The sequence below is a fragment of the Herpailurus yagouaroundi genome, unplaced genomic scaffold (genome assembly GCF_014898765.1).
Source record: "Herpailurus yagouaroundi ecotype Mexico unplaced genomic scaffold, PumYag 77, whole genome shotgun sequence".
Lineage (NCBI taxonomy): Eukaryota > Metazoa > Chordata > Mammalia > Carnivora > Felidae > Herpailurus > Herpailurus yagouaroundi.
In genome coordinates, this window is record NW_024412388.1 from 17,872,042 (window position 1) to 17,896,703 (window position 24,662).

Sequence of the window (24,662 nt, forward strand, 5' to 3'; positions counted from 1 at the left end):
CTCAGCCTAAGTGTGTTAATTCTGGATTTATGCAGTATTAGGTGTTTGGTTTGGGATGGACTCCAGTGGTTAGTTGTTCAGACTTGAGGGTGGGTGTAGAAAAGGCTTCTAACTGAAGTTTTTAAAAGTTAAGGGTAACCTAAAGAAAAGGTTAATGATTTCAACATCGCACATCCCAGAGAGGTACTAATAGTTTTGGTTAGCCTACAGGAATTATAGTGACAGAAATTCCCTAACCATTGTAGTTGTGAGAACCAAAAAGTTGTTTTAGAAACAACCTATCCTCTAAGGCTGAAGTCAGCCATAGCGTGAATCTTAAGTCAGTCAATGTTCATGTTTAAATTTGTCGTCATCTTTTCGATGGCAGTGTATAGTATGATAGAATAACTGTAACCTATCCTTACATCTAATTTCTGGTTGGTTAAGTTCTATTCTTCCCAAAAGCAAGCACAAAGTGGAAAAAAAACTGAAGGTTTGGGTAAGTTTTCTGGTTTCTTTAATTGCATTCTCATTGGCAATTACTTTGCAAAACAGGAGGGACAAAGTACATCTCTAAAGCCTCCTACTCAAATGAGGAAAGCCCACCCAGCCACAAACCTGGGGGGCAGAGTTAAACCTAAGGAAAAGAGAAGGGGGGGGGAACCCCAAATTGTTTGGCTCCTAGACCAGTTGTTTATTTCACTCTCTAGCATTCAAAGAGATGTGGATCTACAAAAACTAGACACAAAGGCCTTTTACTTCTTTACAAACTACTCTGTCAATTATCAATGAAAGGAATTTACATGCCTTGCTTTTTATTCCAAATAAAGATATTCCCACTTTAATAAGGGTGAAACAGCCGTTAGGAATACACAGAAACACAATGCAATAAACATAATAACCAACACTGTTGGAGGAAGGGGCAGAGACAAAAACCCTGGAGAAGGAAATTTTTCTATAGTAACTACGTCAATAGTTGAACGAAAACAGGTTGCTTACTTCATTTATCAATGACAACAGTTTGTTCCTAAAAGCTCTGACCTGGTAGAAATGCCATTAAGATTATTCCTCCACTATCATTGTGCTGTCTCAAATCACAGCCTCCTTTCAAAGTATCTCAGGATTTTGTAAACAAGAATATGGTCAAAATGCAATACAATGCGACTGAAATTTGGAAAGCCAGGATGGAGAGCCTGAGTCACAATAGCTTGAGATCTTGGGTTACATTTAACCTCTTTTTCATCCACAAAGTACAAAGAAAATACTTTTTGATATTAAATCTTTTTCATAAATCTATTAAATCTTCCCTCTGCATGAACTCTAGATTCCATTATATTAGTTTTAGTAAGTTATAAAAAATCTTCCATTTGATTAAAAAAAAAGGCACAAAACAGGAACCAAATGAAAAAACCGTTAACTCTAACACAGGATCTGCCACTTGCTGTGTGATCTTAGGCAAGTTTGAAAAAAAATTTTTTAATCAAACGGATAAAAATACCTACATTTCTTATCTCCAACCGTTATGTATATTCTGCAACTTTCAAATTTTTTTTTTGTAAAGGCTTAAACACTTCCATACTTTTAGATGAAGAACTTCACACGAACAACTTAAAATATGTGGCAGAAATGACAAAAATCAAGTATGAGTGATGGAAGAATCAATGTATAAACAAACTTAATATCCTAATAAGGAACTAAGGAATCCAAAACATTTTTGTGATACTATAAAAGTTATTTATTCACTATACACAGAACATGTCCCCTATAAAATGTACAAGTAAATCACTAAAAAGTATAATCTGGTGAACATTTTCTCAATTACAGAACACACTAAATCAGTTGGGATAACAGCTCTCTGTCTGCCTCAAAATAATCTAATTATAGCACCCAGAGTCTCCTTTAGATCTAATGCAAAGTTACTTATTTTTGGGATTATTTCCTAATGTGTGTTTGAGGAGGCAGAGTTAACAATTTAATATAACTCTAGTATATTACAGTCACTGCACAATGAATCAGTTTATTACAGATTAAAACATCATTTTTTCATTATTTGTATTAATGGGATGCAAACAGAAATACTGGATACTTTTAAATGGCAGATAACCACAAAATGATCATTGATAGTATTCTGGGTTTTATAATTACATTAAGATATGAATGGTGTAAAATATCGTTACGAAAAATACACCTCAAAACAATGAGGCCATACTGTAATGATTGACTAGATTGTGCTCAGTAGGTATTTATTAAGTCAATTTTCTCCCCGATTACCCAGGACAATTTTTGCCCACAGTAAGGGCTCAGTAAATAAATGTTTGCTGAATATACTGACTTAGGACAGAGGTGAGAAGAGATGGACCCTCTTAGCTAGATGTCAAGTATTCTAATTGGAATTTATCTGGAAAAGAGAGTGTAAGATGTAAACTGCACATGGCATACAAGTAAGTAAACTCAGATGCCAACAAAGCAAACCATTAAGCAGAAAAACACTGGCACTGGAATAAACAAAGGCAAGATTTGCCAATAGCGAAAATGGAACTGACTTTAAGAGATAACCAAGAAAAAGTTTATATTGGACCATACCTTTTCTCACCCAATTCAGTTTGAGACAGACCAATAGAGGCACTGTAAGAGACTATGGCTGTCTTCCTTGATATTCAAACATCCTAGTTTCCAATAGTTTATTATGGACCTGTTACCCACGAATCAATATAAACCTATTCAGATTTAGGGATTAGTTTCCACAAGTACAAAGTTGAATTTCTTTTTATTTGTCCTAAAATGCTTACTTTCAAACTTGAAGGGACTTCAATTATTCCATGTAGTTTCGATAACATTCTTTTATCTTTTCAGACCAGAGTCAAAATATTCGTACAGTATTCATACTGCAGCACCTTCCACCCACCCTTTGGTCGCTTGAACTGCCCTTCTTTGGTTCTTTTTCCGCTTTCTCAGATCTTTCTTGAAGTGTAGTAAGCAGAACTGTACTGGGTATTCCAGCTGCAGTTTGGTCTTAAATAAAAGAAGGATGTTTGTCAGTTTGGTTTTCTTTATTCTTCTCTGTGGTATACAGGATTTTGTTAGTTGAACTGGATGTAGCAGCTTACTGGGCCAAATTTGCAAGAGAATAGTACAATAGTTCCCAGGTCTTTTCCCTGGGTTGTAAACTTAACAGCTCATACTCTATGTAGCACCTTCCCTTTCTCACTGAAGCATTATCTGTCATTTTTCTTCTTGCTTACTTGGCTTCAAAACAAAACAAAACAAAACAGAACAAAATGCAGAGAGATCTTAAGTAAAAAGAGAGGTGAAGTGTCAGTCCTCACTGCGTCTTGATATGATCTACTCTAATAGTGACAACAGTGCCAGACACACAGTGGATACTCCAGAACTGTGGAACTAAGTAGCCCAAAATTAAAGCACTGTGTAAGGATCCTCATCAACTATGAGCAGGATCCTATCCTGGGTTCAACTATAATTTAGTCCTTCTGAAGCTCATTAGGTAGGTCACTTTAGGAGTAACAAAAAGTTCTAAAGGAAACCATGTGAGTCATTTTAAGTGACACAAATAAATAAAAATGAAATCATCAGGCCTTCTATTTCTACACAAAGACTGAGAACAGTTTCAATGGGCTATCCACCTCCTCAATCTATCTCTCTCAAATTACAGTCCATCAAAAAGAAAAAAAAGTCACGAAGGACCAGGCCTGGGCTCAAAGCTTCGATCTGCCTTTTTTACAGCCTTTTCTTTGTATCTCGATTTCCTTATCTACGATATGGGGTAAATCAGTATCTTTCTCAAAGGGTTTTGTGAAAAATAAATGAGTTAACACAAAATTTTTAGTAGCGTGTCTGGCACATCATAAATGCTAAGAATCGGCTATCGTTGTCATTATAAGTAGCTAGAACTCAAACCATAAAACACCTAAATCAGTTCCCCAACGTGGTTATCACTTAATATACTAACTGCTCACTGACATTCAATGCAAACATATTTAAAATCAAGCCATTAATATAAGGCCCAACGCATCTTGTTTAGGACAAGGAAGAGCAGAATTATTGGTCCATTCAATAATGAAAATATAAACTTACAATTTAGCTGACTCAAATTTCATTTTAATACTTAATACTACCAATAATCTCTAAGTTATTTAACCCAAGGGGCTTAATAAGCAATCATGAAACAACTTTGACATTACATAAGGAATTTTTAAGTAGTATATAAAAGATGTACCTTTCTGGCAAGTTCTATCATTTCCAAAGTAAAAGTTAGTTGTGCCTAGTGCAACACTGTGATTAAAAATATTCCTAAATCTACAAAGGATTGTTTCCACTGTTATTTTAGAATCTCATTCAAAACTATAATAATTCCAGTTAATCATTATTTCCTTCATTTTGTTTTTATTATAGCATGTTTGCTTAATTTACAGCAAGCAGAAAATAAGCTGGGTCTTGTTTTGATCCAAACATTGATGTTTTAAAGGTTGTACACAATATTTGTTAAAAAGAACATATAAAAATACCTTTTTAGAAGCTTCTATAAGAAAGAAAATACAAAGTTTAACCCCACAACTTTCCTCTTTGCTAGAACTGCAAACTACTGCTACAGTTTTAAATAGACTTTTTGTTGTTTAAACTATACATCCAGGAAAATCTAAAAAATTAAAGAAACGTGCATATAAATGATTGCATAGCAGAACATGAACATTAACTGCAAACAGTAAAGAAATGAAAGTTAGAAATACTATCAAATATACAAAGGTTCTAGAATCAATCCTTTAAACACATTCCACAAACAGTATTTAAAAACCATCTTTTGTTCTTTACAGGCAAGGCCTATATTACTAAAACCAAAATCAAAAAAAGTAATCCTCTAAAAGGAATCGTTTGCCCACAATATTTACTTATACCTGCAAGCAAGCAATCTAAAATTTTAAAGATGCTAGCTTTTATTCTGAAATGAGACTGGACATGTCCCTTTTATTGTCCCCAAAAGATCTCTCAGAGAAATGCTAAAAATTATAAATGGTTAGGGTATTGGTTTTTTTTGTTGTTTTGTTTTGTTTTAGTCAGGTACTGCCAGGTACTACATTGATAATCAAACTCAAAGAGATGAGATTCCTACTGAAAATTCTTTTTCCAAAATATTTTAAATTTCATGGCACCACAGAATCACCTAGAGTGGGAGTGTTCTCCTTCAACTTGCCTCACATGAAATAAACTGAAGTGTGAAGAACAAGCCTCCTTCATAAAGTAGCAGGCAAATTTTGATACAAACGCACAGACGGAGTGCTAGAAGCATCAAAATTCAGTTTTACACTATGCATATGCATAAACAAAACCTACTTTGAAACAATTTACTTGCTGCTTTTTTTTAACAGCAGTAAGAAAACTAAGCAATACGACCAACAATGCTCCTTAAAGTTTAGAGTAACTACATGAGAGCATTTTTTTTTCCCTTGAAATTATTTCTGCCATCATTGTCCTGCTCAAATTTTACGGTTTGAGTTCTTCCCGTGTTTATATGTTCCAACTCTTCATAGAAAACAGAAAAAAGCAGTGAAGGCTCCATGTTTCGGTCAAAACACTCAATCGTCCCCCAAATCCTACTTAACCCAGTTGGCATCATTCCCCAAGACAGTGGGGTTAACAAAAGAACTATTCCACGCTGTCATAAATTAACTATTATTATCACGGGCCTAAACATCTCAACAAGACAAAAAGGTCCACCCTGAACCTAAATGTGTCTGATCAGTCAGTGTTGTACTGTGGCTACAACTCACTTTTGTATCATTCTATCTTATTAGCGAGCTACATTTCTAGGTTAACAGTTCTACCAAATATGGATATGAAAGTTTATTTTTAATAAGACAATGTTGCAAATTATGGTCAACCAACATCTTTTCACCAATACTTCAAGCATAAAAAATGAGAATCTTTACAAAAATATACAGAGACACCACAAATTGGTAGCTGCCCATAACATTAAACAAACTGGACTCTTAAGAGTGGCTTCTCAACAGCATATCATTTTAATTATAACCATTTGCCTGGTACAGGGAAAACTGACAAGTGTTTTTTTAAGCATCATTGCAACATTGTATTCCTGATAATTTAAGTAAACCAAACTATGAGTAAATGAATGATACATGCCTAAAAATATCAAGGTTTATACTATCAGTGGCCACTGGACTTAGGACTAGTCCAAGACCTTGATCTAGATTTTGACCTAGACCTAGATTGTGATCTTGACTGAGATTTGGATCTAGGTGGTTCTTTTTTCCTTGATTCCTTTTCATATCTTGAGCCAGACTTATAATGTGTTTTGGAATCTGTTTTAGAGGTGCCTCTAGTTTTGGTGTGAGATGCAGACCTAGAACGTGATTTAGCCTTCATTTCTTTCTTGGGCTGGGACTTGGACCGTGATCTTGAATTGGATTTAGATCTTGAAAAAGATCGATTTCGGTGTTTGAATCTTTCAAAACAGAGGAGAGATACAATTAGAGTAAAAATTAGATTCTATGTTAATCAAATTTGTTATTTTTAGAGCAAAAGTTCACTCTGAAATTGAAAAATGTAGAAGTCGTTTTCAAAGCAAAGTTATTTACCTATCATTGTCGGAATGGCTTCTGCTACGCCGTGGTCTTCCAGCCGGTCTACTGCTAAAAAGTACATCAGAAAAAGCAAACAGTGACAAATGTCTATTTACACTCTTCTCAAGTTTCTAATTAAAAAAAACTGAACCATAAAACTTTTAAAATAAAGCACTAAAATAATTTTAGTCTCAATGAAGCATACAATGTATATAATTAAAGTGTACAAAAAGATAAAAAAAATTAAAAGCTAACAAATCTTTTCTGACAGATTACTGTACTACACATCAAACTTACTTTCTAGGACTATAAGATCTTCTATAGTTGTAATCAAAGGACCGGCTTCTTGATCTTCTTCTTTCATAACTTCGGCTTCTAGAACGTCTGTATCTGTCATAATCATCATAGCGTGAAGAACTGTACACATTCCTCCCTTCCTTGGCTTTCATTTGATTTGGAGCTATGAAATACACAGAACGGAGATTTAGAAAACAGAGATATTTGAAACCTAACCTAGTATTTTAAGTCTTCAAATTATAGGGAAAATGTCTGCATTCTCTTCCCTTATACCCCCAATCTGTGTCAAGGTTAAATGTGAGACTATTAATCTTGGAAAAGGTATTTGTTTCCAAGGAAGTCTATAAGAATACTGTTTTAGGTTAAAAATTATACTCTCAAATATCTTCCCAACTATTTTCTTTCAGAGACCTTTCACCATCTAGCTTGTCTAAAAATATGCCAACTGGGGCGCCTGGGTGGCTCAGTCGCTTAAGCAGCCGACTTCGGCTCAGGTCATGATCTCCGGGTCCGTGAGTTCGAGCCCCGTGTCGGGCTCTGTGCTGACAGCTCAGAGCCTGGAGCCTGTTTCAGATTCTGTGTCTCCCTCTCTCTGACCCTCCCCCATTCATGCTCTGTCTCTCTCTGTTTCAAAAATAAATAAACGTTAAAAAAATAAAATAAAATAAAATAAAATAAAATAAAATAAAATAAAAATATGCCAACTATTTCAAAATTGAGGAAATTTACCATATTTAAAAAAAATTCCAAATTAAAATACAAAATGACTTTGAACCATATACTAATTTGGAATTATATTGCGTGTTTTTCATTTATTAGAAACACAATTAACGAGAAAATACTTATTGGTAACCTATGGACAATGCTTTAGCATCAAAATGCAGTAACATATGGATATAGGGTTCTGAGATCACAACAAAAGTAGAAAAGAGTGAACATTTATTGGATGCCTTAGACCCACCCACACCCCTGGACAGTCCTCAAATTCCTGTTATCTCATTCAATTCTATGAAACGGATACTAAATGCATATGTGCGTTTAAGTAAATAACACAGTAAATACTGAAGGACCCATCACCCAACCCAAGAGCCAGAGAATTATAGCCTGTGTCCGAGCGCTCCTCTCTTCAGCAGCTATTTTCACCTCTAACTTAAAACAATTTTTTTTTCAACGTTTATTTGGGGGGGGGGGGGCGGCGCAGAGAGCCCCAAAGCCAAAGGCAGACACTTAACCGACTGAGCCACCCAGGCACCTTCATCTCTTTTACTATCTTGCCTAAGGTAACAAAACGGTTGAGCCAAAATTTAAACCCTGGTCTACCTGACTCTGAAGCCTGTACTCCAGCCTCATTAGCATGCAGCTAACACCTAGTACATGCCTGCATAATAAAACCACATACTAATATAAAACGGATTCTAGTAATTCCGTAATCATCTGTTTAATTCTATCTGTTCATTTCCACAGCCACACACCTACACAAATACCCAATTATACCAGGGTGCCGGTGTATCAGTCGGTTAAGTGTCCAACTTCGGCTCAGGTCATGATTTCATGGTTCATAGGTTCAAGCCCCACAACAGGCTTTGAGCTGTCAGCACAGATGACACACAGCCTGTTTCGGATTCTGTGTCTCCCTCTCTCTCTGCCCCTACCCTGCTTGTGCTCTCTTTGTTACAAAAATAAAATTAACATTAAAAATAAATAAATAAACAACAATACCCATTATACCTTGAAAATCTGTATGAAGAGAAATGGCTGAAAAGACCTAATACCTTCCAAATTATTTCCCTTTTAATTCCATCCCCAGAATATTAACCATGCCAGAGTCCAATTTCTGTCATTCTGATTTTCACATTCTACCTTTCTGCAAAGTATCCGAGTTACTCTATCTTTTCAAGATCTTTTTAGATTTTAAATAAGACAAATTGCAAATACTTCCAATAAGAAACATCAAAGCACTGTTTTAAAAATGACGTATTATACGTATAATAGGCATAAGGGTACTTACTCTTCCGATCCCCCTGTGCAAACTGTATTTCAATTTGGCGTCCACAAATCCATTTTCTGTCCAAATTATGTAAAGCGTCTTCGGCATCACGTACATCCTCAAATGTGCTAAATGTTAAGGGGCTTGGGAAGTTTTGCATACTTTGATAACGAGTGAACATTCAGTTGGTAAGTCTGGAGTATTTCACAATCTCTCAACATTATTCTAGAAAATCATCCAGACCTCACTTAACTTAGGTTGGTTAATTCAGCTACAGATACTTGACAGCATTAAAGCATTTGTGATTTCCTACAGCATACATTTGAAACACATGTGAACATATAAAATTATTAAAATAAGATCTGTTATAGCTGAACTACCAAGTAATCCTATCAAAAAAATTTTCCTGAGTTTTAAGTTTTAGAAAACAAAAAGAAAAACAAATGTCACTTCTGTTGTATGCTAAAACAAAAATTTCTTAAAATAAAACCAAAACTGCTTTTCATGTTTTTGTTTCAAAGAAAAAAAGAAAATGCCAATAGTTCTTGTGTAAGCAAGCATAATATACCTTACCTTACAAAAGAATTAACTTCAAATTTATTTTGCTGTTTTTCTCAGATATATCTAACACTATTATTTCACATAGCTGTCTCCCTTATACTATACAGGAAAGATTGGTATGCTATCCATTTGAGGATATCAAGATAGAATCAATCAATCAATCGTCAAGACATCGCTACACCAAAAGCATATTACACCCATGCAAAGACTATAAAAGCATGTGGTCAAGAAATAACAGACCATTTCTAAAGATTCCTGGACTGAAAAGCCCTAACCATAATACTAGACATATAGCTTACTGCAAAGAAGTGAATTTGGGACTGGTTTTCAACCTGAGAAACTTCAAGGTAACATTTATAAACCTGACCCAGGAACTGCTGGTACCCTGACTGGAGAAGCTGCCTTGCCCTCTTCCCTCCTTGTCAGCAATAGTACTATGACAACTCTTGGCTTTACAAAGTTATTCTGTCCAAATTTAGCTCCTTTCCTAAAACCACCATTCTGACGGAAGCCAAGCAAATCAGAGCAGTGTTTGATATAAAAGCTCTGGAAAGGGACCTAGGTTAAGTTGGAGTGTAGATTTTCATTCTATCCTAAAAATTGCTATTCTAACGTGTCCATTTATATTTCTCAAACTTGAGAGACAAAGAGTGTAGATCTTAGGCTGATTAAAAAACAGTGCTGATGAGACATACTCTCTCCAAGACTGATACTAATACCTGTTTATTTCAAGTACTAAAACGTCTACCTCACCAGATTTCCTATTTTTCATTCTGAAAGGAATTAAGGACCATTGCCCATTCCCAGGTCTCTCTTCCCGAATATATTATGTATATGTTAAAGGAGGAGAGGTTTTCCCAAGTCTAAGTCATAGGACTTTCAATAAGAAACGAAAAAGGTTGATAGGGAGTTCAGAACCTTGAGTACTATTATAATTCAACACCTGTCAAGGTTAATGCATTTGGGCTCTAAAATATTAAAAAGAGTAAGCTGGCTTAACATGTATACCACTTTATTTATTACCCCAGGATGCAGAATACAATTACTTTCTAAAGGATAAAATTAAAAGGTGTAAAAATTGTTGAGAGTAAATCTAAATCATTCTTTGGGTCTACCTGCAAAAACAGAATCCTGAGCTGAATCAACCATGGCAAAGTTTTACTATATACAAAAGAGAAGCCTAATTGGGAAGTGTCAAATATCACTCTGATGCTAGTTATAGAGAAATCTGTACTTGGGATCTTTCCAAAATCCTGAGACCTACTTCTTTTTAACTATTTTAAGACCATAGAAAGACTTTGTGTATATAAAATACATGATCCTCCTTTAGATGACAACTCTCTTCTAGCTCAAGTATCACATACTCTTGAGGCAAACTAGTGTTGATCCTGGTTCCCAGGCCACCCCAAACCAAGTAAAAGCAGGTCAGCATTGTAAGCCAGAAAGCATCGCCTTTTAAAAATAGACAAACAAACAAAAAACCAAGCCAAATATAGCTCTTATCCTCTCTGTAACAGAACTTTGCAACCAATCCCCCCAACTGTCCTTGATCATTAGCTTTGTAGAAATAGCAGCTTTCAGCATTTCCCCTAAGTCTCACTAGGGCCCCTGCTAAGTTTCAAGAGACCCAATGAATTTAACAGGAAGAACTTTTCCTAGTCTGACACCCACAGCCCAAACCCTTGCTGTCTCACTGAAGGAAGTAATGTCACCTAAAACTCTGGGTCAGGGAATGACTTCCCATAGGTCCTGATTAGGTACCTATAGCAGGGATAAGGCCTTCTGCAATCCACTCAGAGCCAACTGATCCTATGTGCTAAAGCAGTGCAGGACCAGCAGACTTCACAGGGCTAAGTTTAGAAGTCAAGAGTATGTGTGTGCCCATAGCAGCCACTTTAAAATCTCTAAACAGGTAGTATCTCCAGTGGATTTGACCTTACAAGACCACCAGAGTTGTTTCTAAGGAGGTCCCAGTGCAAGCACCTGTCTCCCTTTAAGCACAGCTCTGTGGAGTTAGCCTGACCCTAGAACCTCATGCTACTCCAAAGAGCATTGCCTATTACCCTATGGCGATCTGACCATATGGCCCAAAACAAAAATATGCTGAATTTAAGCTTAACAACATTACATCCTGATACACTTTAACTTGACAATCTAAGAGAAAGTGCATTTATACAAGACCACAATCACAACATCAAAGGCCCACATAAATCAAGTTACAGGTTTTGTCACTAGACCAAACCAGAATAGTTTTGAAAATTAACTGCTTACAAACATTAAAAAAAAAAAAAAAAAAAAAAAAAAAAGGAAAATAGTTATTCTGTAGGATACATCAGGTATGACTCCTTTAATCTTGGCCATCATTCAACTTCATCTTGACCTTTAACTCTTTAAGTGCTTGTCAGAAGGACTTGTCATGAGATGCTTGGCCAAATATGACAGATGGCTTTATCTTTAACTTTGAAAAACAACCTTTTCCCCCTTTTGTAGATAAAGCGAGGCTTTGTCTCCCATTAGGCTTGTCCTTCTTCCAGCTTTTCTTTATTTTTTCTTTTCCCAAACTCTCCCTTCTCTTCAAGCCTGATCCTTAAGAGGTCTTTGGCTTGTCTACTTGCCTTAAGTGTTGAATTCTACTCTAAAGGTTCTTTCATGCTTTCTCTTTGGGGTCGCCATAACTGTACAGCTTTACATTCTCTGAGGTAACAACAGAGGACAGCAAATTAGGGGACAATATTAAAGAAGTTTACCTCATTGTTATACAATTTGTTTTTGATCAAGTGATTCAAATTAACAGACAATACCAAACTTTAATTGCTAAGCACAAGAACATATTAACTTTTGACTTACATTAAAGGTGGTAGCAACCAGAGTGTATTCAAATTTAAATCACATATTATAATCATTGATTTGAGTTTCAGCAGCATGAATGGGAATTTAAATATTTTATTATTTTTGGATTAACTTTAAGAAATAATTAAGAGCAATGTGTGAGTCATAATTAATTTTCAAAAATTTGAAGACAAAACATTTATTATTAGAGGACAAAAGTAAACTACTTTTTAGATGTTACCTCTTACATAAACTTGAATTTCAAACTTCAACACCCCTCACTAATCAGCCATCTGAAGAAAGGATATTGAACATAAGCAAATCCTCTTGGACGACGCGTGTAGAAATCAAGTGGAACATACACATCAACTATAGGACCATAACGACCAAATTCTCGTCGTAAATCTTCGGACCTAAAACATCATAAAAAGACCCCCAATTTTTATGTTCACTCCCTTAAAAGAATGTCTCTGTAAGAAATAGATAACTTTCTGTAATCTGTCATTTAACGAAAGGGACTGTGATGTATCCCCGGGTTACCTGAAACAGACAAGCTTTCTAAATCTCAACATCAAGAGCCAACTTTAAGAACATACAAAAAACAAAGGAAAGCTAAGATCCAAGATTCTGGAAGGTAATGCAGTTTGTAATAAAATCCATTATTATTTTACATTATAACAGGAAAACACATCTAAGGAAACTTGGTCACAGTTTACCTATTGTTTCTAACCACATCTTTTAATTTTTCGTAGAGGATACAGTAACATTAGGTTGTATTAAGTATCAGTGTTTTTTTTTTTTTTTTAACACTATCAAACCAACATTAGTAGTCTGAAAAATACCAATCACTTTCATCCCCAAAATTATAGAGACAGGGTTAGACACTTACTAGGAGGTAGACAAAAGTTGGAAAAATAAAAGGCACAAAAATATATGTAACTCCTTAAATAATAAAGGTCAAAATGACCTAAGGAGGTATTTTTCTGGACGCTAGAATACTGCTTACTTTCCTACTTAAAGTTAGGACAGAATAATGTAAATCACAAGGCTACCAAAATAAAACTGACTTTTGGGGGTGGGGGGTGTCAGAGTGATTGTGAAAACGCAGTCTCTCCTTGTGATAAGATCTGTTCCAAAAAATTCTGACGGCAACTACAAGCAATTAAGGGAATTGGTGAGAACAAAGGCACGGACTGGATTAATCCAACTTAGCTTATCAAGGCCCAAATGGTAGATGCTTCCTAAACCTCACTTCTCGAAGGGTGACCAGTTATATTTCCGGGAAATGAGAAGAGCTAGTTCGCAGGGTCAACTGGAATAATTTTACCTCCCAATTTTCGACATTCTCTTTCTCTAAACATCTCCAATGTTTTAAAAAATCACAAACGTAACACGACAAAAAAGGGGTAGCGAATGCTTCGCCATAACGCCCCTCCCCCGATCCCGTTATTTCGCTGCGATTTTTTAACTACGGGAAAAAAAAAAATCTCTGGGCCGAGGGGGCGTGTACCCCAAGGAACGTGAACTTCAAATCCACGGGGAGCGGATGTTCGGCCGCGGCGGGGGCTGGACGCGCCGAAAGGAAGCGGGGAGGAAGAGAGGCCGAGCTGCGGAGGGGGAGGGGCACCGAACTCGCGCCACGCGGTCCGCGTTCCCGGCGGCTGCCTGGGAGGACCAGGGGCGCCGCCCTCGCTCCCACGAGGCGGTTGAGCCGGCGACGCGGCCTAGTTGGGCCCGAAAGCCCGCGCGGGACCCGCCATCTTCGCGCTTCCCCTCCCCCGGCCCAGCGCGCCGCCGCCGCCGCACGGGTCCTCCCCAAGCGCCTGCGGCCTCCCGGGCTAGGCCCGGAGTACCTCCTCGTACATACCTGGTATCGTCGGCCACGTTCCTTACGAACAGAGACGTGTTGGGGGGGCGCAGGTAGCGGGACATGACGGCGACGTGAGTCTCGGCAGGGGCACTAACGGGCTCACTAAACCGTCCGCGGATCCGGCGGCGGATCCTCAGACGCTCAGCCAGAGGGCTCCGCTACGAAACCTCCTCTTCTCGCGAGACTTCACTCCCGCCTCCACCCCCCCCCTCCTACCTGGGCGCAACGCCTGGACCGGCAACGGTTCTTTCCCGCGAGATCACCCGACGTACGCCTGCGCAGGCGGGCGGCTAGGGTACGTGCGGCAGCCTCGGTCTCATTCATTGGCTTCTTGAGCCGTGTCTTTCCCCTCCCCCAAGCCCGCTCTTTCTTTCTTTGGTGCTTTATTTTCCCGCCCTTTTCTGCCTTGCAGCGGTTTTTCCTTTCCTTCCCCTCTCCACCCCAAGTCAGGAAACAGACGTTTTAACCCCTACGCCAAACTTTACAGTTATTGCCAACTTAGACGGAGTTTTAAACCTTAGACTTGAGAGAGACTGCCATACGGTTTCCTGTCTGGTCCAAGTAATGCCCTGGCTTTTATTAGACTGCTGATCAGCCGCTCGTATTGAGTATGAAAGGGAAGGAAGTGTGTGTCCTTGAGAGGAGGTGGGCCTGCCTCTCCAGGGCTTTCAGCACGCCATGGGTGCACTCCCAGAGGGCCTGTGCCAGGGCTGCCCCTCGCTCACACCCTTCTCACACCCTTTTTCCACCTGCCCACCCTGTTGCCTCTTGATCAAAGGCCCTTCTCAACCTTTTGATTGGACCGCAAACCTCACATTTTAGTCTCCGTTGTCATCCACAGCTAGCCCTTGTTGCTAACGGCCTGTGTCGCAATAGTCCTTTCAACTTTTTGGTCTCAGAATCTCTTTACGCCCTTAAAAATTATGGAAGACCCCAAAGGGTTTTGTTTGTGTGGGTTACAGTTAACTAATATTTACTGAACTAGAATTTATTTTTTTTTTTTAACGTTTATTTATTTTTGAAACAGAGAGAGAGCATGAACGGGGGAGGGTCAGAGAGAGAGGGAGACACAGAATCTGAAACAGGCTCCAGGCTCTGAGCAGTCAGCACAGAGCCCGAGGCGGCGGGGCTCGAACTCACAGACCGTGAGATCATGACCTGAGCCGAAGTGGGACGCTTAACTGACTCAGCCACCCAGGCGCCCCTACTGAACTAGAATTTAAAACAGAGGAAATTTTACGGCGCATTAACACACAAGCACACAGCCCACTGCCCTTCATCACGCATCCTGTGGCCCCCGGGAAGCTCCGCTCTCTGCTTGTGAAAGACTGTGCAAATGAAAAAGATAAATAATGTTTACTATAGTTTTGATCCCTTGAAAGGGTCCTGGGGACCCCTACCAGACATTGAGAGCCACTCCCTGCTCTATCAGACTCAATTTTTGGAGATGAGGGATCACTTATTAAAATGCCTCTGGCATGTAGCATAATGTCAAACAGATAGCAGGAACTCAAGTACTGTTTGATTATATGAACTTTTATTTTATAAAAGGCAATAAAAGCATTATTTTTGCTTCAATCCAAAGCAGTTACGTGACAAGGGTGGTGATGGTCGGCTCTGCTCTGTAGCAGAGCTATTGTTTTCCTGCACTTACGTTTTCCAAGAAGCTTTGGACACAGTTTGTTAAAACACTTATTAATTACGCATTATGTGTCAGACATTGTGCTAGATGCTGGAAATTCAGGGCTGAAAAACATGGAACTTAACGTTTTCATAGAAAACAAAACAAGGGGTGCCTGGCTGGCTCGGCTCATTGAGCATCTGATGCTTGATTTTGGCTCAGGTGGTGATCCCAAGGTCAAGGGATTGAGCCCCTCATCAGGCTCCATGCTGACTGTGGAGCCTGCTTAAGATTCTCTCTGTCTTCCTCTGCCCTTCTCCCTTGCTTGCGCGCGCGCGCGCTCGCGCACACACACACACACACACACACACACACACACTCTCTCTCTCTCTCTCTCTCTCTCTCTCTCTCTAAAAAGAAAGAAAGAAAGAGTAGAGAAAAAAAATATTCAAAAATTATTAAGATGACAGACAATAGCGGAGCACTAAGCCAAGTGCAGGGTTTTGTTTTTTTTTTTTTTAATGTATTCATTTTTTGAGCGAGAGATGGAGATAGAGCACGAGTGGGGGAGGGGCAGAGAGAGAGAGGAGGAGACAGAATCCCAAGCAGGCTGCAGGCTCTGAGCGGTCAGCACAGAGCCCGACGCAGGGCTCGAACCCACAAACTGTGAGATCGTGACCTGAGCCGAAGTCAGATGCTTAACCGACTGAGCCCCCCGGGCGCCCCCAAGTGCAAGGTTGTTTTGAGTGTGGTGCCCTGTGTAACTGCACAGGTGGCATATGCCCATGAAGGCTGTTCTAAATGTTAGCCATTACTGTCATTACTCATAATGTTTGAGAAATAATAGGAGCAGGTGAGGTGTAAGTATTTACTAACTGGAATTGCTTTCGGCTTCATATACCAAGTGCCCCTTTGATCTTTTGTGTTTTAGAATCCCAGAGCCTCAAAAAAGATGCTGTTGGGAAAAGCAGAGAAAGCCAGCGTCTTTCAGCCAGCAGGAGCTTGAGGTGGACGGTTTGCCATAAAAGCACCACATTTCACTCCGAGCACACAATACCAGGACTGGTCATTTTTCCAAAGACCAAACGTTAATCTCGGAAAATGGTCTGTCAGCACTGTGCTGCTTCTTTTTTTTAAAAAAAAATTTTTTTTTTCAAACGTTTATTTATTTTTGGGACAGAGAGAGACAGAGCATGAACGGGGGAGAGGCAGAGAACGAGGGAGACACAGAATCGGAAACAGGCTCCAGGCTCTGAGCCATCAGCCCAGAGCCCGACGCGGGGCTCGAACTCACGGACCGGGAGATCGTGACCTGGCTGAAGTCGGACGCTTAACCGACTGCGCCACCCAGGTGCCCCAACACTGTGCTGCTTCTTGAGGAAATTATGTTTTATTGGGATTTATGTCAGAAAACCACTTTCCTTGGGTAGTATTCTCAGAACCACACAAAGAAGACCAAAACGTACAATAATACAGCTATGAATTTCCTTGATCCTGAGACTGCTCTTTCTTGATTTACGGGCCGTAGCACAGATGTCATGCCTGAGTGAGTTGTGCTATTTGCTAGAGGGAGACTCACAAACGCAAAATCCAGGTGCTAAGGCCTTGGAATGATGAGCCTGTCTCCATCAGCAGAACCCAAACCTTGAGTCAATATATCAAGATTAACTTTACTGGGATAACCGTTGAATTCAGATGATTGTCACAGACAGTGCTTAGCACTGGGCCTCTGTCTCCATGGGCAAACAGTCAATTAGAAGCATGCTTTTTAAATTTATTTCATAAGACATGCCTGATTTTCCTATAAGCCTTCTCACTAATGAGTAGGCAACAGACCAAGTTCCCCAGACTGAGGAAGATTTAAACATTCCTTATTTGTGGGTTGGGAATTTTGGAGCACACGCATTATGTACACATTATCGATTTACTTGTGTTCAGGTTCTTATAACCTCTGGCTCTCACTAGTTCTGCTCTGAGGGTGAAGACACTGTGAATATGCACATGTGTTCATCATATTCCTTAGATAATCTATTAGCACATAGGTTGCTACCTTGAATTTGCTTAAGGTAAGAAAAAATTACTTGGTATATCTTGGCCTCATTTTAATATCTTAAAATAACATTTTTTGTAGTTATAAGTGTCCAGCATGTATTTAAAAAATTTCCGAGGGGCGCCTGGGGGGCTCAGTCGGTTGAGTGTCCAACTTCAGCTCAAGTCGTGATCTCGAGGTTCATGGGTTCGAGCCCCACATTGGGCTCTGCACTAACAGCTCGGAGCCTGGAGCCTGCTTCAGATTCTGTGTCTCCCCCTCTCTCTGCCCTTCCCCTGCTCATACTCTCTGTCTCTCAAAAATAAATAAACATTAAAAAAATTTTTTTTTTTTAATTTCCAAAATCATTTCTTTACTATAAAGAAAACAGGGCACCTGGGTGGCTCCAGTCGGTTAAGTGTCCGATTATTGGTTTCGGCTCAGGTCATGATCTCGTGGTTCCTGAGTTCGAGCTCCACAGCACAGAGTTCGGGCTCTGTGCTGGCAGTGCGGAGCCTGCTTAGGATTCTCTCTGTCTCTCTCTCTAAAAATAAAATAAATAAACTTAAAAAAGTATTAAAAATGAAAACAAATATCACCTGTGATCCTACAACTCAGAATTCATTACTATTAACACTTTTATGCATTCTATGCATGTATCTAATTGTTAAAATTGGAGTCATACTGTATAGTTTCATAACATGGGTTTTTTTTTTTCCACCAGATAGATTATAAAGAATATCTTCCCTGGCCATTAAATAGTTTTAATAAATACAGTTTTTAATAGCTGCTGTAGCAAGTATAAATTGGGTTCAATTGCCGGTAACAGAAGCCTGAAATAATCTTGATGATGATAGCTAACACTTATTGAGCACTTCAATGCCAGGCACTTTTCTCACAGAAAAGCAAAGAAAAAAACTCACATAGTAGAATGTTACAGTTTTAGCAGCCATTTAACTCATGATTTTCAATTATATGGTTTTTTTTATTGTTTAACTTTTTTTTTATTTTTAAAAATTTACATCCAAGTTAGTTAGCATATAGTGAAGCAATGATTTCAGGAGTAGAATCCTTAATGCCCTTTACCCATTTAGTCCATCCCCCCCCCAATCCCTCCCGTAACCCTAAGTTTGTTCTCCATATTTATGAGTCTCTTCTGTTTTGTCCCCCTCCCTGTTTTTATATTCTTTTTGTTTCCCTTCCCATATGCTCATCTGTTTTGTCTCTTAAAGTCCTCATATGAGTGAAGCCATATGACTTTTGTCTTTCTCTGACTAATTTCACTTAGCATAATACCCCCCAGTTCCATCCACGTAGTTGCAAATGGCAAGATTTCATTCTTTTTGGTTGCCGAGTAATACTCCATTGTAATATATATCCCACATCTTCTTTATCCATTCATCCATAGGTGGACATTTGGGCTCTTTCCATATTTTGGCTATTGTTGATAGTGCTGCTATAAACATGGGGGTGCCTGTGTCCCTTCGAAACAGCATACCTGTATCCCTTGGATAAATGCCTAGTAGTGCAATTGCTGGGTCCTAGGGTAGTTCTATTTTTAGTTTTTTGAGGAACCTCCATACTGTTTTCTAGAGTGGCTACACCAGCCTGTATTCCCACAAACAACGCAAAAGAGATCCTCTTTCTCCGCATCCTCACCAACATCTGTTATTGCCTGAGTTGTTAATATTAGCCATTCTGACAGGTGCAAGGTGGTATCTCATTGTGGTTTTGATTTGTATTCCCCTGATGATGAGTGATGTTGAGCATTTTTTCATGTGTTGGTTGGCCATCTGGATGTCTTCTTTGGAGAAGTGTCTATTCATGTCTTTTGCCCATTTCTTCACTGGATTATTTGTTTTTTGAGTGTTGAGTTTGATAAGTTCTTTGTAGATTTTGGATACTAACCCTTTATCTGATATGTCATTTGCAAATATCTTCTCCAATTCTGTCGGTTGCCTTTTAGTTTTGCTGATTGTTTCCTTCGCTTGCAGAAGCTTTTTATTTTGATGAGGTCCCAGTAGTTCATTTTTGCTTTTGTTTCCCTCCAGAGACGTGTTGAGTAAGAAGTTGCTGCGGCCAAGGTCAAAGAGGTTTTTGCCCGCTTTCTCCTTGAGGATTTTGATGGCTTCCTGTCTTACATTGAACTCTTTCATCCATTTTGAGTTTATTTTTGTGTATGGTGTAAGAAAGTGGTCCAGGTTCATTCTTCTGCATGTCGCTGTCCAGTTTTCCCAGCACCACTGGCTGAAGAGGCTGTCTTTAGTCCATTGGATATTCTTTCCTGCTTTGTCGAAGATTAGTTGGCCATCCATTTGTGGGTCCATTTCTGGGTTCTGTATTCTATTCCATTGATCTGAGTGTCTGTTCTTGTGCCAGTACCATACTGTCTTGATGATTACAGCTTTTTAGTATAGCTTGAAGTCTGGGATTGTGATGCCTCCTGCTTTGGTTTTCTTTTTCAAGATTGCTTTGGCTATTCGGGGTCTTTTCTGGTTCCATACAAATTTCAGGATTATTTGTTCTAGCTCTGTGAAGAATGCTGGTGTTACTTTGATAGTGATTGTGTTGAATATGTAGATTGCTTTTGGGTAGTATCAACATTTTAACAATATTTGTTCTTCCTATCCAGGAGCATGGAATCTTTTTCCATTTCTTTGTGTCTTCTTCAATTTCTTTCATAAGCTTTCTATAGTTTTCAGTGTATAGATTTTCACCTCTTTGGTTAGATTTATTCCTAGGTAGTTTATGGTTTCAATTATATGTTTTTTAGAGTCACATATATGAACCCATTTAATCCTCACACTAAACTTACAGGCTACATTACTATTATCCTTTCCATTTTTTGATGGGGAAGCAGATTTACAGAGTGGGCTAAACAAATTAGGAGTTTCACTTATATACTTATTTTTTTGTATAATTACAAGTCAGAAATAAGGAGTCCAGGACTGGTATGGCAGCTTTGAGATATGCAGGCTCCTCCTTCTTTCTTTCTTCTCCATTAACCCCAGTACTGGCTTCTGTACTCAAATTGCTGCATGGTCACAAGATGGCTGCTGGAGCTGTAAGCATCATGTCTATATCCCAGAAAAAAAAAGGAAAGGACAAAGTTCAAAAGGCATATGCTAGCTAAGTCACCACCCGCCCCCAACACCCAAGGTACTTTTGTTAAACCTGTTCGAGCAATTCCCACTTATACTTAATTGGCCAGAACTGAGTCTCATAGCCAACCTTTTCCTCAAGGGAGGCTAACCATTGTTACTGTCTACAAAATCAGAGTCTGTAAGGACAAGGGAAAGAAAAGATTTTGTCAACATGATAAAAGGCTTCATTTGAGGGAGGTATTATGACTCTGACCATTATATAGATGAAGAAACCGAGACTTTGAGACACTGTGATGCTCTCTGACAATATATAAGGCTTACAGGATAAAAGATAATTTAAGATACCTCCTGTGTTTTCGAGGGGTTCAAGGGGTACAGCAAAGTACACGGTATTTGTAAAATTGAATTTCAGGTTAGTTTTATATTGTTCGTAATTCATTTGTCTCAATTTTGATCAGATTAGTCTATGTCAGCTAAGCTGCTCAACAGTAACTATCCAATCCCAGAGATAGGATAGGCCAAGTCCTAAAGGCTGTTGCCGACTTGTTTATAGTTATGTATTTTATGAGTGTCGCGGACTATAGTCAGAGGTTGTTCGAAACACACAAAGTAAGCAAACAGTCAACTTGACTGGGCCATGGGATGCCAGACATTTGATCAAACATTATTCTGGGTGTGTCTATGAAGGTGTTTTTGGATGATCTCATCCAACATTTGAATCCCATAGACTGAGTAAAGCAGATTGTCCTCCCTAATGTGGACGGGCCTTTATCCACTCAATGCAAGACTGAAATAGAACAAAAAATTGGATGAGAGGAAATTTTGCCTCCCTGTCTGATTGAGCTAGGACATTTGTCTTCTTGGGCTCTTAGATTGGAACTTATAACATTGGCTCTTGTAGATCTCCAGTTTGCTAATTGCAGATTTTGAGACTTCTCAGTCTCTGTAATCAGGTGAGCCAATTCCATACAATAAGTCTCTCTATATGAATGAACAAAAGAATGAATGAATGGATAAATAAACACCCATATCCTAGTGGTTCTATTTCTCTGGAGAACCCTAACACACATGGCTGTATTATAATTTGTTTATCCATTCACCAATTGCTGGACATTTGGATTATTTCTGGCCATTATGAATGAAACTTCCATGAACATCTGTGCACAGGTCTTTATATATATGTGTGTGTGTGTGTGTGTGTGTGTGTGTGTGTGTTTTCAGTTCTCATGAGTAAATATCTAGAAATGGAATTGCTAGGTTAGGTTAACTGTTGTGTCCTCCAGGAAGAAGATACCAAGATGGGTGAGAAATGCAAGAGATTACTTGGTGTTAATGTCTGTGAAATAAAAAGGGGGGAAGGGAGTAAGAGAGGGCAGGGGAGGTCTTCAGACCGGATCTCACCCTGTGAAAGGAGAGGCGGAAGGAGAAAGATCGATTAGGAAGAACCTCATACTGCAGCGCAGCTCTGAGAAAGTTTTACCAACTCATCACCCCTTGAGGGGTCCTTTGTTGGACAGAAACGGCCGGGCCCTAGGATCCCCACTGTGCTCAGTCTTTGGTTGGGTCTGCCTGGGAAGAGCATGGCCTCGGCTCAAATGTTGCAGTGGATCCTGAAGGCTCTGTGGCCGAGACCGCAGGCTAACTACAGCCTTTGGGGGGATAGAGTCACCCCTGATGGAAGATGTAAGTGGCACGCTTCCACGGCGGTCAAAGTTCAAGCCTTGCTCCAGGCAGATCCCCTTCTCTGTGCATTACTGAGGAGCAGCTCCATTATGGGTCCCATGAGTGCCTCTTACTAAGAGGAAAACTCAGAAGAGGGAGGCTATTGTGATGGACAATAGCCCCTGTAGCTGCAGCTGGTCTTAGGCCACAGCTGGTACTCCTACTCTGTTTTCCTCCTCCTCCTCTTCCTCACTAGCGCTTCTGCAAGTCCTGACGCATGCCCAGTGGCGGTCTGAGCTCCTGGTCACCATGCCTTTCTCAGGCCAGGGTGACAGCACTTGTCCCTTCACAGTACAACTGTTAAGGGATGTCCAGAGGGATCTAACTAGATCACCTGGGTTCCACACATATTCCTCCCAACCCCCATGGTGGGACAATAATAACCCCACCTCTTCCTACTGATGTACTTTAAAATGGTTAACATGGTAAATTGTTATATGATGTGTATTTCCCCACATTAAAGAAAAACACCAGGCTATAAAAATAGAAAAGACTTTAATCATTCAGTAAAATGCTGGATCTTTGCATTTACCCCCCCCCCCAAGGGGGGGGGGTGGAGGGGGCGGGGGGGGGGGGGGGGGGGGGGGTCCGGGGGTGAAGCGTCCGACTTCAGCTCAGGTCACCATCTCGCGGTCTGTGAGTTCGAGCTCCGCGTCGGGCTCTGGGCTGATGGCTCAGAGCCTGGAGCCTGCTTCCGATTCTGTGTCTCCGTCTCTCTCTGCCCCTTCCCCGTTCATGCTCTGTCTCTCTCTGTCTCAAAAATAAATACACGTTAAAAAAAATTTTAAATAAAAAAAACTCACCGCGAGAGGAATGTCATTGCATATCCAACGTTTTGTACATTTTGGTTGGGACACATTCCTAAGTGTTGACTTGGTGGGTCAAAGAATATGAATTTTAAGAACTTAATATATATGATCAAAATACGCTTTGGAAAGATTCTACCAATTCACCCTCCTTATTCGTTCAAGAAACTTACAATAAATATGTGTGGGGTTTATACTCTGTGCTGCTGGGATACACTGGGATGTATCTGAAGAATAAGCTACAGTTCTTAGGGCTTTGAAATCTAACTGGGTGATACAGTCATGTAACCAGTAACAAGAAGGCATGACAGATGTAAATTTAGGGCGACCCGGGACATGAGCAGGAGGACTTAATTCAGCCCTGGTTATGAAGGGAGGTGATGCCTAGGAAACCCAGGTTTCTCAGCCTGGGCCAGCCACCCTCTCCAGTGCTGGACAGAACCTTAAAAAAGAAGTTGCCATTTTTAGAAATGAAAACTTTTACTTCCCTTTCTTTTAAACATTTTTAAAAAAGCTTATTTAAGTCATCTTTACACCCAACGTGGAGTTCGAACTCAGGACCTCAAGATCAAGAGTAGCACGCTCTTCCGACTGAGCCAGCCAGGCGCCCCAAAACTTCTACTGCTTAAAACCATGTTTATTTGATTGCTAGCGAAGATGGTTTTTCTCACGTTCATTGACCGCTTATTTATTTCTGTTTCTTCTTTTGCCCATTTCCCCATTGGGATATAAAGGTTTATCTTAGGATTTTGAGGAGTTCTTTTTACTGTGAGGACGCTTCTGTTCCAGTTATCTTCATGGCAAATATATTCTGCTGATTTGTAGTTTGCTTTCAAATCTCCTGCAGGGTGGTTTTTAAAAACAGCTTTATTGAGGTTTAATTTATATACTATACTTCAGTGATTTTTAAAAAATGTTTATTTATTTTGAGAGAGAGTGCACGAGCAGGGGAGGGGCAGAGAGAGAGAGAGGGAGAGAGAGAGAATCTTAAGCTTCACACCCAGTGAGGAGCCCAACCTGGGGCTCGATCTCATGACCATGAGATCATGACCTGAGCCGAAATCAAGAACTGAACACTTAACCGACGGAACCACCCAGACGCCCCTTAAAAATAAAATAGTTAAAAAAAAATTTTTTTTTTATGTTTATTTATTTTTGAGAGAGAGAGACAGACAGACAGACAGACAGAGCATGAGTGGGGATGGCGCAGAGAGAGAAGGAGACACAGAATCTGAAGCAAGTTCCAGGCTCCCAGCTGTCAGCA

General features: G+C 39.6%; 1 protein-coding gene across 6 annotated transcripts; it reads right to left on the minus strand.

The window, feature by feature from the left end:
* Positions 1-479: 479 nt before the first annotated feature.
* SRSF10 (serine and arginine rich splicing factor 10) lies at positions 480-14,390 on the minus strand. 6 transcript variants are annotated; one of them, XM_040464899.1, is made up of 7 exons: positions 14,114-14,386; positions 12,555-12,659; positions 8,878-8,981; positions 6,870-7,032; positions 6,588-6,641; positions 6,353-6,454; positions 480-2,991 (listed from the first exon to the last, which is right to left on the minus strand). In XM_040464899.1, exons 1-7 carry the CDS (start codon positions 14,176-14,178, stop codon positions 2,931-2,933), a joined length of 654 nt encoding a protein of 217 aa, XP_040320833.1. In that variant the 5' UTR covers positions 14,179-14,386; the 3' UTR covers positions 480-2,930. The 6 variants fall into 6 exon arrangements, with proteins under 6 accessions (XP_040320833.1, XP_040320816.1, XP_040320811.1 ...); XM_040464882.1 differs by lacking the exon at positions 6,353-6,454 and having other exon boundaries at positions 6,588-6,638; positions 14,114-14,387; XM_040464877.1 differs by lacking the exon at positions 6,353-6,454 and having other exon boundaries at positions 14,114-14,383.
* Between the last annotated feature and the right edge of the window lie 10,272 nt (positions 14,391-24,662).

What these genes read in the sequence shown, in the direction of transcription:
- SRSF10 (XM_040464860.1), bottom strand. Translation starts at nt 14,178, where the DNA reads ATGTCCCGCTACCTGCGCCCCCCCAACACGTCTCTGTTCGTAAGGAAC. An exon ending in AGAGGATTTGCTTATGTTCA is followed by an intron (nt 8,982 to 12,554) that starts ATATCCTTTCTT and finishes AACATTTAGCAC; the next exon opens with ATTTGAGGATGTACGTGATG. An exon ending in AGATCTTATAGTCCTAGAAA is followed by an intron (nt 6,642 to 6,869) that starts GTAAGTTTGATG and finishes TGTACTTTTTAG; the next exon opens with CAGTAGACCGGCTGGAAGAC.